Genomic DNA, 18,856 nt, shown 5'->3' on the forward strand with positions numbered 1-18,856 from the left:
TAATAATAATAATAATAATAATAATAATAATAATAATAATAATAATAATAATAATAATAATAATAATGTAATTATTATTATTAGTAATCGTAGTTTTCTTGACGGAATCTGTAGACTCTAACGACACTGCTTTCAATTGAACTGTTTCAAGCATATCAATTACGGTGTTAAGCTGCGCAACCCTTTGCAATAACTCAGTACGTCTCCCTGGGTATATGGGCTCTGCCTTATCATTCCCTGCGAAGCATACCATATAGCGTGAATTGAAGAGCGGGGCAGGAGAAACCGCTTCAATTTCTTCGCGGACGTGGCTCACATTTCCTGAGCTTTGATGAAGTGCCTTGGACATAAATATCGCCTGTTACGTGTTCTATATACAACCAGCATTGTAAGAGAGAGCAAATATTTCTGATAACGAATGAGAGACAGATAGAACGCCCCGTTACAAGCAAATTTACGCAATTTGTAATAATGAATTTTGTTAAAGGGTCAGTTTTCATTCAAATTCAGCGTTAGATGCTATATAATAGGCTCTTCTTCCGAACTTAGCTGTTGACGTTGCACAGTGTAGAAGTGTCGACTAAAAACAAACCGTATGCACGCTTAGGAAATCGCGCCTGGCTCGAAATACTTCTGACCCGATCGCAGAGAGCTTCTTGATTGTTGCGTGGTATTAGTGAAGCGGAAAAAACGAGGAATCGTAACGAGAATCGTAGGACATGCGATTGGTGTGACACCGATTTCTGACACCGGTGAAAAAGCAGTGGAGGGGGCCCGCTAACGTAATATCGCGCTATTTTGCATTGCAAATAGGTTTGAGTGGGAGGGCAAGGTAGAGGTAAGGTGTAGGAGGCAAGAAAAGTTTTGCCACCATACGAGGATTCTTGAAATAGGCTGCACCATGAGATCCTTGGGCTTTATTCACGCGGCAGTTGTTGCTCTGGTGGTACCCTGAGACAGCGTGTCTTCGAACCATCCTGGGATTAGTTATTATGCATTCTGAATTATCTACCCGGCAACAGCGCAAACTAAACCTTACAATGTCTAAACAATTCTTCTTCGTAAAGTGAACCGTCACGTACTCGTGGTATAAGTAATCAATTTGACAGCTAATACACAAATTACTAATAAACGTAATTTCTCTCCCGAATAAACCTACGTGACATTCTTAAGTCGCTATGTGAGTTCGCAGAACAAAAATGATGAAGTAGTTAGCTTGGATTAATTTCTTGATATCAAGATGGAGAGTAAACTTTTTTTAAATAAAACAACAAAACATTACACCTCCTTTAGAGGGTGCCAAAAGGGCATGTGCAAATTGTGTTTGCCAGACAGACAGACACAGAACTTTATTAAGATCCTGAGGAACACTGCCTCAAGAGTTTTTTTTGTTTTTTTTTCAGAACATCTTAGCAAGGTTTTGATTGCTGTCTCAACAACAAGGTAGGCATCCTTGCGTAGATATTTGTTGACATAGTCCAATAACAAGCCCAAAGGATTCGCAATTTTATTTTTTCAGATGCCTTCTGCGGCTGGCGAATAATTTTTTTTCCCGCGACGACATTGCATGTACTTCAAATTTGATGCCTCATACGCAGCCCACTTTCGACATTAGATCGATTGCAATGGCGCGTTGTGTAAAAAATGAAGAATATTCCAACGTACTGCCATGCTGCGTCCTAATCATTTGTCGAGGTTTTTTTTTTTTTTGCATTTATGGTGCGTATTGTGTCACCTGTTTACCCCAATTATCCTCACTGGATTCACTGCAGCTTTGCAATGGGTATTGAATGCGTGATAAGTTAGAAATGGTCATCAACTACACAATGCAGCAATGCATAAAAAAGAGCATGCATGCGAGCGCTGTTTTCATAAACATAAGAAGACAGCTTTGACTTCTTTGGATCATCAAGATTTTCGTTAAAGTACCTAAACATGTTGATAAAGTGGTTCTTGTAACGCGAAAGTACAAAGCTAAAGACATTCCTGTGATCCGCGAGCAGTCGTAACCATGCCAACGTTCTCATATTGTAAAGAAAGTTGCTTACATGTGCACCTGAGAACGTAAGTTGCTTGTACGGGCAGGTAAAGTGGCTCAAAAGCAAAAGAGTGGTTAGTGTTTCGCCAACAGACTAATAAAACATACAGGCTGACGTATAGGTGCTCATTAAATCCAGGGTCCTTCAAATTACCAACAGCTGTTGCCAAAACATTATTGTGCCAGCGGGCATGAGTGATTGTAACGATGATCGTGAAATTAGCTTCATCGAAGTGCTGTTCGGTCAGTTTAATTATGGAGTTTTATGTGCCGGGACAACAATATTACTGTGAAACATGCAGTTGAATGAGAATCTATATTGATCGTGACCACCTGAGGTTCTTCAACGTACACATAAACCTCCATACAGTGGCTTGTTCAGATATCACCCACATACAAATCAGGTACTGTGGTTTATATTTGCAATAATAGATCCAGGGTTTCACGTTCGCTCTACGTAGGTCTCCTTGTTTTATTAACTTATTTTGCCTTGTTATAAATGATTTGTTGTACAGAGACTGTGTCTAAAGGAACCTCGGCTACAACATTTTCTTACGTGATGAACCAAATAGAAAGTGCCAGCGCTGCTGTTTCCGGTACAGGCGTTGTGAGGCTGAATTAACATTAGAGCAGAGGCTGTTTAGACCTCCTGCTACGCGTCCATGCACGTAGCATCTTAAATAAGTTTTACATGTGTGGTGCCGTGGAGAAACCACTCGTTCTAAATATTCAGTCATCGTTATATCTGGAATGATAAAGTTCACTGGAATTTAAGGGGAGATTTGTTGAAATTTAGTTATTTAGAAATTCTCGTGCATGATGATGCCTTACTCACTTGTAAGCAAACATATTGCCTCTACTGCGACGAAGTTACAGATAAGACTTTTCAAGTAAACAGAAACGACATCTGAAATGTTTCCTTTCCTAAGATTCGAAGGTGTCTTTCATTGAGCTCCCAGTTTCAACTCTATTGTACGGATCGTATGACAAGCCATTAGTCATTTTATAATTATTTTTGCAAAATCTCGCATTTCAAGCAAGAAAACAAGCTTTTTTCAAAATTTCTTGACAATCTAATTATGAATGAGCTTGACTGGAGCATGATTATTAATTTCTTTTTGTGCGTCTGTGCAACGGCGAGCTCTTCTCTTTTATCATTTTCAAGCTCATAATATATTTCACAGTGCAGGGTAGCTATCTAGGCTCAGTATTGTAAACTTTCAAGCCTTTTTTTTTTCGGGACTTATTTCGCTCACTGTCACGTGATACACACTATGCTGCAACAAAATTTCTTCTTTGACTGTAAACTGTGCGGTATTTTAAGCCTTTTTTACTTGTGCGTTTGGCAATTGCGCTTTTTGACAATTGAATGCTAACCTGGAACTAGGTTTCTATACGTATTTATTTACATTGTTTCTTTGTATGCTTCAGGATAGCTTGGGTCAGTTTTGTTCAGAGTATGTTGCCCCATATGTTGGCGTCTCCTAGTATACAGCCCCTAAATAGCTTCTAACTATTTTTGTCACCAATGCCAACTGCTATGCTCAACGTTCTAGCTAATAAATGCTTTCGCCAAGGGTAAAACCCTCTGGAGGCGTGCTACTTCGTAGCACCGCGCAATTCGAAGAAAGATTGTCACACCGGGAAGAAAGGTGCAGTTTATTTTCCCAGAGAGACTCGCGAATCAGTTAGACATGACAAAGGGGTTCTGGAACCGTTGCGCACATATTGTTTATCCGACCCGAATCAAAACAAAAGCACATTTGAAGCGTAATAAGTCTGGGGCCGTACTGAACGTTTTTGACCTTCGGCCTTGCAACGGTGCCTGAATAACTTTGAATATATCGATGATGATGTGGGTCTCTCCAAAGTTTTCATATTGCCGCAGTGTATCACATAACGATAAGTGTTGCAAAGAATTAGACAATCAATAAAATTGACCGATGCTAATGAAATAGGGTTCTCACTATGTATGCCCGAATAGATCCGCTCCGTGACTGATGATCAGGCAAATTCATCCATAACATCAAAATGGTATCGCCACTGAACCGCTGTGAAACAATACTGTACACGGAGTAACCACCTAAAGCGTGCTTCACTGCATGCACTGTATGACTGCAAAGAAGCCTAGTTTAAGTCTTTGTAGCCGCTGGTCAGGGTGCCTCGATGCGTGCGACAATACGTGCGCATTAAGGCATTCTATTTGTGGCTGTCATGCTTGCATGACCGTAGTGTGATGAAAGTGGTGCGTGCTTATTATATTTTTTCCTGATATTATATATTAAGCCAGCACACGAACCCATTGCATTTAAAATTTTTTTCTTTTATAGTTACTGGATACATTACCAGGGGAAACCTGCGTTTTGGGCGTTTTTTTAAAAAACGCTGTGACTGTTTACGTTTTTTAAAGTATTAGAAAACCTCGAGATATATTATTGTCATCGTGTCCATTAGTTCTCATTATTATTGTGTCCAAGAAAGAAAACAAAGAAAATCAAGTCCTTGAAATTTTCCCTCATTTCCCTCTTATTGCATATCACATGCGAAAATGTGACTACAAAGAACAGGTGAAATGACACTTTGAAACTAATTCAATTCGATTGTTCGCATCACATGTTTCCTTGTTCATAATGCAGTAGGTATTGAAATATCGCCAATACGTGACACATTATGTGCTTTGACGTTGCCTACCTCTGAAAAACACTACATCGAATAACTAACTCAGGAAACACGGACGACTTTAACAAACTAAAAAAAATACTTTACGTGGCATTTCATCTTCCAAGCAGGCCACACCACATCTGCGATAAACAATGTCAAAACGGAATCAAGGTGCGCCAGTGATTTCAATAAAGTAATATTTTTTTTCCCAGAAAGAAAGCACACCACGCTTGATCATCAAGTAAAGGCACGTGAAGGAAAGAAGCGTCAGGTGGCGGGGATTTTCGTTTTAACGACGGGGCACGAAGAGGGACGGGGGGCAAGAAAGGCGCTCCGCCGTACTGCACCAGCGAGACTTCATACAGCGGCCGTCATTGTGCCGGCTACAGACTCGGTCATATCCGCTTATGTTATCGGCTGGTATTACGCACGAACACGCCTGTGGGTCCACGCGTAGTGTTTCCCATTCGCATCAAGGTAAAACCACGCGCCGGCTCCCCAACATCGCCACTCGCTTCGGTAACGCACGCACTCCCGTCCACGGCGCTTATCCCTCGCCATTCGGGAGACGGGGAAAAGTGCGGGAAGAAGGGAGAGGAGGACGGGTGGCGGTTCGATGGGAGAAAGGGCGCCCGTAATGGTCCTCGTGTGCCCAGATATTTTCCGGCGGCTCCCTGTCCGGTCGTTCCGTTTTCACTAGAACGTTCGTGGCGTGGGCGAGGTGGGGCCGGTCGGCTTCGATGGGCGCTAATTGCTCCGCGGTGCATGTGACTTCCGCTTAACCCCGTACCTCTTCCGCCATGCGTACTGCTTCCGCTCGTATGGTGGTCTGCCTTAGCATTTTATTGAGAGGGAGAGGGAAGAGAGAGGACATCATAAAAATAAAGAAAAAAGGAGATGAAGTAAACGAATAAAAGACAGGATAAAGAAACATTGGTTTGTTCTTCCGCAGGAAGACCAGAGTGCATTAAAACGCTAAAGGTACCTTGTGATACCGCCGGGAATCTCGTCATACGAAACCTTCCTAATTGTCGCTCAGTCAACTTCTTTCATTTCTGGTTTTACTTTGCCGGGGATTGCGTCGATGCATGGTAATCCTGAAAGCTGACTATGGCACGACTGTATTACGGCACAAAGTACGTGTAAGAAACGAAAATTACAACGTCGTCAAAATAACTTGCACCGTACAACGGCCCGTAGTTTGCCTCATCCTGTACTTCTGTGTATGGTATGCAGTTTCGTCGCGAAGAGCAAGGAAGAAAGTGCTAACCGTAATAGTATGCTAGGATGACACAGTGAAATGAATGAAGCTCAAGAAAAACGAACAGGTTATGCGGAGGCTCACTAGAAAAGATGGGAAAAGATTGCATTGACTAAAACGCAAGTAGCTCATTGAAAAATAAAAAAGAGAAAGAACTGCCTGAGAAATAAATAAAAAAGCAAGTGAGCAAAATCTGTGAAGGGAATATATGGCACACTTGCACCGACGGCTGGCTAAAGTTGCCTAGTGGTAGACGCGTGCGTTAATTTGAGAGCGTACATCACATTTTATTATATTCACCCTTTAGTGAAAGTTGAATATGAGGTTTCTTGAAGAACGAAGGAAGAGCGAAGCATAACCTGCACTAAAACTTGTAAGTAACATACAGTACTTTACAAAGCTACCACACTGGCGTGGCAGACGCAACCGTTAACGATAGCTGCAAATGAGGAAAGACTACCATTTCCTGTTGCGCTTTATCTAATTTTATTAAGATTGCCAGACAGTCCAGTGCGCCTTGAGAAGACTTGCTGGTCAGCTTTTCGTTAAAAAAAGATCTCGGAAGATTGTGGAGCTTTTCTTTAATTGCCCATTTAGGGCAATTACTCAGCTTTTTTTTTACTGTTGAACATTGAGTATACTGCTTAAATATCAATGAAAACCAAGTAACTAATATTAGTGAGAGAATAGGTTATTACTGAAAAAGTTGTTACAATATGAATTTTCTTAGCGTAATGGTTTATTAAGTGCACTAAACGTGGCTATTTCGATTTTTCTTTAATTCTTTGTCGGGAGGTCTCACATTATGAACGTACACTGACAGTGATAGTTTGACCTTGAATAGATTTATTTGATATTTACCATCGGAATTGCGACTCATAGACGTAGCCTTAGGATGCGAGTGATTTCTAGGAAGGGACTTACCCGAACGTAGTTGGAAGCTTCCATCAAGTTCATTAGAGAATAAGCCCTTCAATGGGCCGTCGTTTGCAAGTGGCTGCAACACTAAAACGCGAGCTGGTTTACCCTTTCTCTCCTTCACCCAAAGCACGACGTCAGAAAGGGGGATTGGAGGGGGGCCGAAACTCTATTCAGGTGTATTTGCCCTGAGCTCGCCAGGTGCGGCAGTGGTTTGCAGTGGCGTAATCGAGGGCTCCCTGGAGCTCCTACTCAGTCTGTTACGAGTGAGTGCGCTAATGCACTTGCATTGTGCACCGCAATCTGTGGCTCCGAGGTCTGCATCGCGTAGGCAGATGTCGGCCGATAGATTAAGGTACGCGTATATATATATGTACTTGTGCTTTCTTTCCCTGAATACACGTATTCATTATTGTGATTCAGAGCAGAGTAACGTTAGTGCAAAACAACAGGGCTACGCGATGTGTACCTAGCGCTTCCTGAACTGAAACTGGGCTGACAGCGCGGAAGAGGAATTGTTCGGTCGCTCAGTTTCCGACACATTGTGTGCGTCAGGATGCAAGAATTTGCAGGGAACGAGTGATATATCTGAGCATGACAGTAGTTCGTGAAAATGGACGCATTATGCTGCGCTGACATAAAGGGTCATTATGCGTTTGCAAATCAGGCAGGGAAGCGTACAGACTTGGTGAAGCAGTTATGTTGAAACCTTTTCTGCTATGGTACGTTTTCGTTCACAACATTTCTATACACTACGTGAAGGAGATCATGCAAATGACTTGACTTACAGCATGTTGAAGCGTTACTTCAACAGATTACACTTCATAAGAAAAGGCTTTATTGTCCTGAAACTTTCTCTAGGTGAAGATTTAGAGATTGAAGACAAGAAAATAAAGACGGAAAAAATATTGCAGGTGATTGCAGACAATGTGTGTTGATGTTAATAGAGTCTGATTAAAAAAAAACACCCGAATATCCACGAAGTGGTTGATGATGAGTGGGCGTAGCAGTGAGATCATTAGGTGTTGCCGTAAATTACACAGGACTTGGACCATTCACGTATGTAAATGAGCGCCAGGTGATGTACAACGTTTACTACTCAAAACTGGTATGTTGCGTTCAGTGGAAAATTTCGTTTTGGCCCTTCATTATTACCGTTTTGTGATATCAGTTCAAGCCAGAAGTAGAGAAAGACGAGGTCTGGGCACGTTCTCCTAGTGGCTGTTGCTTGTTTCCAGTCACACGAAATGCATCGTAGAGGATATCAAGACGTTATCCACTGCAAAAGACAGTCGTTTTCAGTAATCATCATCATCGTCATGGTCATGGCGTATGGTGGGTACCTTGCATGTGTTCTGCTGTGATGGAAGAAAAATAATGTATGGTCTGAAACCAAGGAGGATAAAAAAAAATGGCTAGAGTGGAAATGATTGCGTAGAAGTGAAGCCGTTCCTCTGGCAAGATGGTGGCTGTGGCGGCCATCTTACTAGGGGCTTGATAAAGTATCGTCGTTCAGCAATTAAAAATGAAGCGTTTTTTTTTTGCACGCCCGACAAGTTTAATGTGGGAACTTTTTCGGGCCACATAGTGCTCCAAGTGCGTCTTAAAGTTACTAGTTTTCCGTAGTGAGCCTCTAATTGGAGGCGAAGTTCTTTGTAGATTCAGCCATCCATCCTTGTTTCTGTATGTTATTTCGTCGGGAACAACTATCCTTTATAATAGAACTAACGTAGCATTTACATAACGTATCAAAGCCACTGGATCTCTAAGTGGGCACTATCAGAAAAGAGCATGTTTCCCCCATCTTGGCAGTGGCAATAGGTGGCTTCACTTCTGCTGGCAAGCCATCGCAGGAGCTTCCACTCCAGCAATTTTTCTTTAATCCTCCTTGTCTGAAACGCACTTGTTCTTCATCAGCGCCATCGTCAGCGGCGGCTACGGTGCACAAAACCAACGCCAACGAACAAGCCTCGAAATTAAAGGGACACTAAGGACGAAGAATGACTTCGCTTGGATTGACAAACTGAATGCTCAGAACTCAAATGTCATATGTTTTACTATCGTATAAGTTAATTATTGATGGAAGAAATCAAGGTTAAAATTTTGTTTGTTTTTTAAGTTTGCGCCAAGATTTTCGCGTGCGACGTAAGAAATTTCAAAATGTATTTTCGGTATTTTTGTTGTGTAGACCTGATAAAATTTTCTGAAACTTTGTATGCTTGTTCTATGCTACTTACAGATTACAATATGCTTCATTTTTGTCAATTGGTAGTTACGTAGAACCGAGTAGACGCCTTCAAATTTCTTACCTTACGGTGCTTGATGCGAGTCTCCTGGTGGCGTCACCACCCGCATTTTATTTGCGCGCGTTTCCTCGCTTGCTTAGCGTCATGTCGCAGTGAAAGTGGTGCCTTCGGGATTGCGAAATCGTGCTTTACTAACACGCGAAAGATCGTTTCGCTCTTTAGTGTCCTTTCAAGGAGCTTGGCCCCTACAATGCACCAAGAAACGATAACACTTGTAAGGTGTTAAAGTAAGTAGACTGTCTACTGAAACACCTCAATTAGCAGTGGGTAATGAATGGAGTTGATGCGGAGCCTCGTGACTGTGTCACAGATACTCCTAATTTTACGAATTGTTGCCTCTTGCCTTTCTCGGCTGGTCAAGACGGTAACGTCCGCATAAAAAATACGACGGTTTCGCACTAGTGGCACCAAGCCCGAAGAAAGAGGGTGGCTAACTGCAGAGTTTACTTGCTAGCGTAGTTCAGTAGTTCTTAGTCTCTATTGCAAATCAGAATGGAAAACCAACGTGTCACAACGCGAATATACCAAGTGCGGCTTTCACAACGAGATGCATTGGAGAGAAAAACTTTACCTATTTTAACAAAGCCTTTCTCATTGCATTTTGATGTCTTCTCGTGAGAATTCTCCGCGGATAAGTGTTCTTGGCGGCCTCTCAGCTGGGAGAGGTATTATCGTTCATGTCATCATATTTTTTCTGCGTTTTGTGAGGCCGCCTTAGCATAGTACGGTCGTACCTTCGCTTCAATGCCGAACATATGTGTCGCGGAGGACCTTCATGTTGTTTTCGTCAAATGTACTTGCTCATCAATTTCGATATAGGTTCAGACCAGATATTCTCCAGATATGCAACGGCGCAATTCTTTTAAAACTGCATCAAAATTCACCATCACGGGACACAATAATAATCGAATTTCAACTGTCGATTTACACTACGTAGAAAATCAGCCATCCTGGAGCCCATGACGAGGCCCCGGCGTGGTGGTCTAGTGCATAACGTACTCGGCTGCTGACCCGTAGGTCGCGGGATCCAATCCCGGCAGCGGCGGCGGCATTTTGGATTGAGCCAAAAAAGCTGTAGGTCCGTGTGCTCAGATTTGGGTGCACGTTAAATAACTCCAGGTGGTCGAAATTTCCGGAGTCCATCACTACGCCGTCTCTCCTGATCATTTGGTAGTAAACCCAACATATCAATCTATCAATCGAGCGCGTGACGAGAAATATTGAAATAGTTAAAAAGGAATGCCCAGACTAGTCATGGCAAATAGTGATACCATATACTTTGAGTGGTAAGCGCAGCCCTCAACGGACCATATCATATTTGCGCCCTAAATTACGTCATTAAAACAGCGTAACTCCCTTGAATCTACTTCGTTTCGATTTCTGGTAATACGATAGCTGTCACTACGGCGCCCCCAGCGGGCTCGGCGATAGTATTGCCTGTATTACCCGCTTAACATTCTCCAAATGATACTTTGAAAAAGTACCACTCGTAAATATAAGAAGCCTAGGTTGATTGGACGTAAGAAGGGCCTTGTTGTTGGTAATACATAGGGGAAGTCATAGCGCAAAAAAAAAAACAAGAACAAGAAAGCTAGCCAGTAGCTGTAGCCACATGTTTGTGCTTCTTTTTTATTTATTTTTGCGTTGGTGCACCACAAGTTTCGCCAAAGTTATGTTTCAGACAACCTTCATTGGCAAATCGAGGAATAAGGTTCAGTTTTGGGAAAGAAAATGTAGGCGATGCAACACACAAATCCTTGGTTCTATATGTATATATGGTGACGAAAGCGGCTGTAGCATTGCAAATAACCAAGTATATCCTCTGTGAGAACGGTAACAATGGAAGCAAGGCCAGACGCTGGCCGGAACTGTCCAAATAAATACTTTCGTTTTTACCATTCTCTCGTGGCACAGTGGTAGAGCATTAAACGCATTAATCGAAGGTTAGAGGTTCGGTTCCTGCCCACAGAATGTTATCTTTTCACCCACTTTTTTTTCTTCACATTTACATTACAATTCCGTCTAATAAATTCCCCTGTACTTTCTTTGGCATTATAGATCTCATTTATATTGTGTAAAACACCCCAAAAACGAGCCTTTAGGTATACACTTCTTTATATATATATATATATATATATATATATATATATATATATATATATATATATATATATATATATATATATATATATATATATATATATATATATATATATATATATATATATATATATATATATATATGTGTGTGTGTGTGTGTGTGTGTGTGTGTGTGTGTGTGTGTGTGTGTGTGTGGATTGTACCATTTGATCTCTGAAACATCTGCCCAGCCACGGTGGTCTAGTGGCTAAGGTACTCAGCTGCTGACCCGCAGGTCGCGGGATCGAATCTCGGCTGTGGCGGCTGCATCTCCAATGGAGGCCGAAATGTTGTAAACCCGTGTACTCAAATTTGGGTGCACGTTAAAGAACCCCAGGCGGTCGAAATTTCCTGGGCCCTCCACTACGGCATCTCTCATAATCCTGTGGTGATTTTGGGACGTTAAACCCCACAAATAAATCAATCTGAAACATCTGCCATTAATGATAACGTATAATATAGCCTTATTCTTGAACTCCCGTTAAAAAAAAACATCTATGTTACAGCTGACAATCGTGTTATTGAAAACTACACCGTATAAAATGTAATAAAAAGGCGGCGCTTGCAGGAAAGAGGGTTTCGTTATGTAATAACACATCGGCGCATAAATTACTTTGTATGCTTTTGTACCTTTCTTATTAGGCATATGAATATGCAATTATTTGCATACGCTTAATTATATTCTCCTGCTTACAATATAGTCAACTTGCTATTGGATTTCGGAGACTGCTGAGGGTATAAGTGACATTTTGCGTTGTTTAGACTCCCAATCTTTCATGGCCCATGTTTTTCCACGTTATACTAGAGACTGTGCAGAACATTTTTATGTGCGCCTTACTTTACGGGGTCAGGCTGTCGTATGCTGTCATCATCGCTAATTGTACCATAATAAGCACGCGCTTCCTCCATTGAGAAGTGTTCTTCCTCTTGTTCTTCGAGCCCCTGTGTCATGATATTACCTCAGGCAAAATTATGTTTAGCATATCCCGCTGTACCATATTGAGCGCATTGAAAAAAAAAAGAGTCTTGTCTTTGTTCTTGAGGCGCCTTGATCATATAAAGTGCAGAAACTACTACTATGGCGTGGAAATACGACAGCCCGAACAACGTATGTAACTGAAAGAGGTAACAAGCAAACAATAGAACAAAAGGAAAGAACACATGTAAAAGAAAATAGAAATAAACAAAAATGAAGGAAGAAAAACACAGAAGTGACTGCGAAAAATAACAGAAAAAAGAACTTGCGCCTCGAAGATCGCTGATGGGATGTGAAGCACCAGCGTTGCGCACGGGTGACGTCACAGGTTGAACAGCGCTAAAGAAGGTACTGCGGTAAGCGCTGAAAGATTCGTTTGACGCGATGGCTGGCGTCGGTCTTGTAGGTGACACGTACAAACATGTTTCAATGCGTACGTTAGGCGCGCATCAGGTTTATTGTACGTGAATCGACGAATCGGCGGTGTAGCGAGCGGCGTGCCGGCAGCTCTTGCGGGAGGACGGACAGGACGGTAGCTGAGGGCGCTGCGGCGAGCGCGTGGCAGGCGAGGGAGTGAGTGACGTCAGCGAGCACTGTGAGGGTAAATTGACGCCAACGCGCAGAAGTGGCGTGACGTATTTGGCGTCGCGCCAACATTTGAGCCCGGTGCGTTCGTATAGAGGGACAGCGTTACACCGGCTAGTGAGAGAGTGGCTTCGCATTTAAAAGAGAAAGAAAGAAACGAAACAGGAAGATGAAGAGCAACAAAGAAAGGTTCCTCAATTGAACACTTGCTCCAGAGTTGGTACCACTTTGGTGAAGCTAGCCTAAATTTTAGGGGCGAAGCTTTTCAAAGCGGCACCCGTTCGTCCCACGTCGTAGTACTTAACATGTCTTACGCTTTGACCTGCAAGGTGGTGCCAGTGGGAGATTTCTCCTGTGCGTTGTTGAACAATAAAAAAATTCGCAGCGTGCGCGTTAACTAAAAGCCGAATTCTCCTGTCTCTGATTCCTTATTAGCAGCCATTGGTTTAACGAGCGTCGGGCCACAGTGCCATGAATACAGTGAACTAGTATATACTATGAACTCGAGGTGGTTGAAGGGGGGGAGTAGACACGAAGCACAAGCCGTAAGAAAGTATGCGTGTGCCACCTCTCATTTAGTACTTAGAATGTCCGCTGGATGGCGGTGCATATGCGGTATATATAATGAAAATATGCGAGATGGTGGTACTTGGAGTGTTGAATAAATGGACGTACAGACACACAGACGGATGCATGGATGGACGCGCGGATGGCTGCACGGATGAACTGACGCATGGGTGGACGCAGGGACGGACGCACGGATGGACGTGTGGACGCGCGAACAAATGTACGCACCGACGGGCGGATGGACGCACGGACGGTCATACAGACGGACGCATGGACGGATGGAAGCAAGAATGAATGGACGGACGGATGCTTCGCCCCACTTTCCATCATTCAACCCATGGATACGCTGCCATTTTTTTTTTCGTTATACTTCAAGGAAGCATGTTCGTATAAAAAGGACCGTTTCCGTTAATTTTTATCGTCTGTAAATATTTGCAATAAATTCGCGAGACATAGTTTTTCTCAATTAACCAAACAAGCCCGGTGTTTATTGTCCCATTTATTGTGTTATCACACACTCCTTACCAGAATGCAAGTTTTACCCTCGGTGCTACGTCGCAAATTATAGTTTGCGTTGTTTCTGGTTGTTGTTGCCCTTTTTTAAAAATGTTTTCCATATATATATATATATATATATATATATCAAGAATGCTCCTTGTGCAATTTTCCCCTTGTTTATAGATATGCATTGTTTTAGTGTAACACGTTTGTTTTCAATGACCCCAGTAACAAGAATAAGGCGTTTAGGTATAAATAGGTCTAAGTAAATGATGAAACGACAAATCAGCTGCTGAGTTTCTTGATACGTTTTAGGTGATGCAATCGCTTGTAGAAAAATAAAGAACTTCGGAAGCATGCGTGAGTGCGAGGGCTCAAAGAATGTGAATTCCTTCGTTTTTGTTGTTTTAGTTTTTTTTAATTCCACATTATTCTTCTTTACAGTAGTGAAGATCTTCAGCCACTTCACTACCAGTTTAAGCAGCATCGATAGTGGTAGGGTTGTTAGGGCACTTGGCTGCCGACCCGAAGATCGCTGGTTCGATTCTGAGCACGCTGATCACGTTTAGACAACGAAAGAAATATTGCTACAAGTGCGTGTACCTATACTCGGGTTCACTTCAAAGGCCCTCACGTAGTCGGGAAACTTCCGGGGGCCTCCGCTACGGCGCTCCTTATAATCATACTATGGTGTGCGCACGTGACTCAAACATTTAACTGAAGGGGGCACGGAATACACAGCACACAAGAAAAAAAGAGCAAACAGAACTACACGCTCCCGTGTGCCCCTTTTTCAGGTGTTCTGCGTATTTCGCGCCCCCTTCAGTTATCAAGAACCAATACCAACTCGCCAACTTTTTATTTTACGCAAGCGTTTACCATTATTGGCCTTGTTAACACCAATAATATTTCCACAATTTTTCCTCCTTGCTCCCTATTTCTATACCATTGAAAACAAGAAGGCAAGTAGAGCAACTAAATTGCACCAGGAGCGGAATTAAGGAAGGTCTGAGTAGAGCTAAGGAAGATTTGGAATAGCAGCCACTCTCCTACTACGCTAAGCCCGAATCCCATTCGTAGCTCCCCCCATCGTCCCCGGTCCGGTTCTATGGAACCACTCGACAGGCGCTGGCCATGTGTGCCGGAAAATTAGTGCGAGCGACTAAGCACTGGATGAAGCTCCCCCCAGTGCTTGCCTCCGGCGCCCTCTCTTCGCGTACGCTTATTGATCAGGATAACCAAGCGGGAAAAAAACGTTCGTAATCCAATTGAGCGTTGTCTATATTCGGAGATGTGGAGGCATAAGAGTGCTATTTTTATGTTTCTGCTTAGAGCGTCACGTGTGTGTTTGCAGAGTGATCAAAGAACGTGCGCGCTGGCTGGCTTGCGAGTTTTTTATTATTTTTCTTTCTTCCTAAGTTCCATCAGTCGGTGCTACAGAGCGAGTAATAGAGATTAACGAGAATTAGGCACTGCGATTCAAACGTCGTATAAATATAATTTATACTGCTTTTTTTGTTGCTTTTCATTTGTCGCTAGCCTCCGGCTGCCTGTTGAACACATAACAACGAGTTTGTATTTATCTCTACACACAAGAATCAAACATTCTTTCATTTTAATTAACTTGCGTTATCCTAGTCATGCGGTGTAGGAAGAGTAACTGGTCTGTAGAATCAGAGAAAAATGTTCCACCTTTGCTTGGAATAGAAATGCATGGTACGTACGCTAGTGAACTCCGGTACAGAACTTCACGTGCGTACATGTGTGTCTGTGTGTAGTTAGTTGGCCTAGATAGTCGCAATGGCCAAGCTTTTAGAAAGTAACCACTCCAAGGCGAGCGAATTAGGCCTGGAATAGTAGCATGACAGAAGAACACTATTTTGCCTATCTAGAGAACGCCAAGACGCAGTCAGTCGAATGAACACAAGCTCTCACCGACCACAGTTTCGAAGTTATAAAGCACTCTTGAGTTTTTTTAGTTATTTTAAAGCATTAAATGCCTCCTCAAATGAGAAATTTCACTGGCGTGCCACGTTGGCTTCCCATGTCGGCTGCGTCAGCACGAGTTATACAAAAATATATCATCAAGTGATGACGTCACCATATCGCGTAGTCATGGGTTCAGAGATCTCAAAAACTTGTGAAGTCATCGCGACGTCAGTATGACGTAATCGCATGAAGTCATTTCTTGGTCATAGGTTGGCCGGTCTCGAAGGTAGTGCTAAACGAAGGGATGTGCAGAAATCTTGCAATGCCTCCTATCTCTGAGGCACTGCATAACCACGTTATTTGCACAGAGCTCTTCGGAGGGGGGCTCGCGGGAGGTTCAATACGTTGACTTAAAAGAAAAAGGAGAAGGTAGCTTTAGGTTTAATTACACTAAGGCAGATGCGTAGAGACCCTGTGAGTGTTTTTTGTTTCATGCTACGCCACACTGCCTACGTCATACTGGGTGGAAAACAGACATTTCGGCTAGCTGATTTGTTACGCTGACAACACAATGACCACAAAAACAGTGCCGTACGTGCACCTAGGTGGAATGGTATAAGGCAGCCTTTACACAGCTAGATTTTCTTACTAACAGCAGTGCTCTTTTGCATTATACTTCTGTTCGCGTTGAATCTATGCTCCAAGCGGTAGTGCAGGTGCACCCAGGAACGGGATTGTTTCTAAGCAGCTTATTTAATTCGTGTCGACAAACCAGTAATTACTGAATCTTGTAGTGGTTCTGCCTTCTAGACATACTTGAACTGAGCAGATTCACAAAATGCCACTTAGCTTACTTAGCCGAGTTATTTACCCTTGCTGAGGCAGCAAAATAAAGGCATACTTTGGGCAGGTTCTTCGGAGAATATTATCCCCCGGTCGAACATGCTAGCCGCTTCAATAATAAACATCCAACTGCAAATTAGTCGTCAATTCAGCTACGAGATTATCCATTCACATTCTCTAAATCGTGTTATTTTCTGTACCACTTTATTGTCACAATCGTTCCGGACTGTTGTCGATTCGCTGGGAAAACAAATGGTGCTAAGTGAATCAATAAAACGTTGCCCATACAATTCGATGAAAGCAACTGTCGAAGCAACAGAAAAGAAAGAAAGAAAGAAAGAAAGAAAGGAAGGAAGGAAGAAAGGAAGAAAGAAAGAAGGGAAGAAAGAAAGAATGAAAGAAAGAAAGAAAGAAAGAAAGAAAGAAAGAAGGAAAGAAAGAAAGAAAGAAAGAAAGGAAGAAAGAAAGAAAGAAAGAAAGAAAGAAAGAAAGAAAGAAAGAAAGAAAGAAAGAAAGAAAGAAAGAAAGAAAGAAAGAAAGAAAGAAAGTCAGTAAATGAAATGTTCTACGGGCAGTAAGTGGGTGAACAGGAGAATAAAAGCGCGTGAAAGTCATAATGCTGGACCGGTATGCGGCCGCCGTTCTAGGCTGCGCTCCGGCGCATCGATGAGTAGGCTCACGTAGCAGGGAACGGCGCAACGCTTTGTCTCACGGCGTCACCGCACCCAACGTAGTAGGCGGCTTCCGATGGCCACACTGCGGGCTCGACAAGAGTGGCAACCGCAGTGTATGTATGTAACACGCTCGGTCAGCCGTCGAGGCTCCAGCAAGGTTGCCTCGGTCGAGTTTCTCTTTCTTTTACGGGGGAGTATAGAAGAGGGCAACCCCTCGCAGCACCGGCATTGTGTCTTGGAGAGAGCGGTTCTCGTATCAGGTCATCTATCACCGTGGCTGGGAGGCTTTGGTGAAGTCGAAGCGAGGCAACGCTGTGCGTTCACAGGCTGCTGCTGTGTATAGGCGCGGTCAAAAAACTACTCCCAGCCACGGCTGTAGCACGTGACTTATCGCGAACGGCGCACGCCCCGGCCAGCATGCACGCCGCCGGAGTGCCTATTCACGCCTCGATGCTCGGAGGAGAGGCATCGGTGGCGGGGTAAGCTTTTGTTGAGACCAGACGCCGTTTTAATGGTCGATTTCGCCTAAAGCGTGCAGTGGCGTGGTATAGGCTCTAACGGTCGGGGGCCATTGGACATGGAGCGTACTGCACCGTGTAATTTGTGTCAGCGGCTGCGCCTCTGCTGTAGGCGTTCGTTGAAGGGTGCGATCTCGTATTTCAAGTGATTTCTTTGCTGAAGCCCTGAAAAATAAAAGGATTGTTCTTTTTTGTTTCTTGCAGGTGCCCATTTCTGTGAAGTTAAGGAGTTATCGCTAATGCTTCATTCAACAACCACCGAGTGATTTTGTACACTGTGCGTTCACCAATGAGCGAAACGGAATGAAATTAAAAATGTCTCACTACTTTTGTGACTCCATCTTTCACAAATTCAAAGTTTCATTTCGGATCGCCTCACGCATGACAGTACGAGCTGGGAGGCAAGTAAGGGTATTCAGTGGCCATTTTCGTGCAGGCCTGTCGTTACAATTCTAGTCCCGTTTCTACTGAGTCCACTCCTAAAGAAATAGTAAGTGTTTATAGTGAAGACGTTGGATACTCAGTCACTGCTGGTTATTGTTGCACTCACTCAATATACTTCTGAAGACATGTGCACCACCTGCGAAGCTGGGCTCATATTAACAAGCGATTTCACGTCTCGTCATGTGTCATCGTTGGCTCAGTCACTAGCTAATTATCACAACGACCGGCATGACAATGAAGCTATCGCAGCGGCAGTGGCCATTGAAGTAGGACGCTTAGGAGAAGTTACGGCGTCATCGGCCCATGTTTTTGACGCCTTCAGTGCCCATATTTAACAATACTGCACAGAATTGGCCACGGTTAAGCGAGTGAAATGGAGCATTCCTAAAGCCACTTTCACTTCGACATCCTGCGCAACGGCCCGCGCTGTTGTATGTTCTGCAAAAGAGAGCCCATTCATTGCCATTGTTTCACCCGCGAGGGATTTTCTAGGTTGCAT

At 43.2% G+C, this 18,856-nt stretch overlaps 1 protein-coding gene across 2 annotated transcripts in view; it reads left to right on the plus strand.

Annotated features, from left to right (window-relative positions):
* The window catches only part of LOC142814503 (uncharacterized), a 337,659-nt gene extending 319,419 nt beyond the window's left edge, over positions 1–18,240 (plus strand). Inside the window, exons 5-6 of one of the 2 annotated variants that reach the window (XM_075893307.1) lie at positions 1,404–1,443; positions 18,118–18,240. In XM_075893307.1, coding sequence (XP_075749422.1) covers positions 1,404–1,424 — 21 coding nt within the window. In that variant the 3' untranslated portion in view covers positions 1,425–1,443; positions 18,118–18,240. The remainder of the gene's footprint in view (positions 1–1,403; positions 1,444–18,117) is intronic. The other variant, XM_075893306.1, reaches the window with a different exon arrangement.
* The last annotated feature ends 616 nt before the right edge of the window (positions 18,241–18,856 follow it).

The sequence above is a fragment of the Rhipicephalus microplus genome, chromosome 4 (genome assembly GCF_043290135.1).
Source record: "Rhipicephalus microplus isolate Deutch F79 chromosome 4, USDA_Rmic, whole genome shotgun sequence".
Classification (NCBI taxonomy): Eukaryota; Metazoa; Arthropoda; class Arachnida; order Ixodida; family Ixodidae; genus Rhipicephalus; species Rhipicephalus microplus.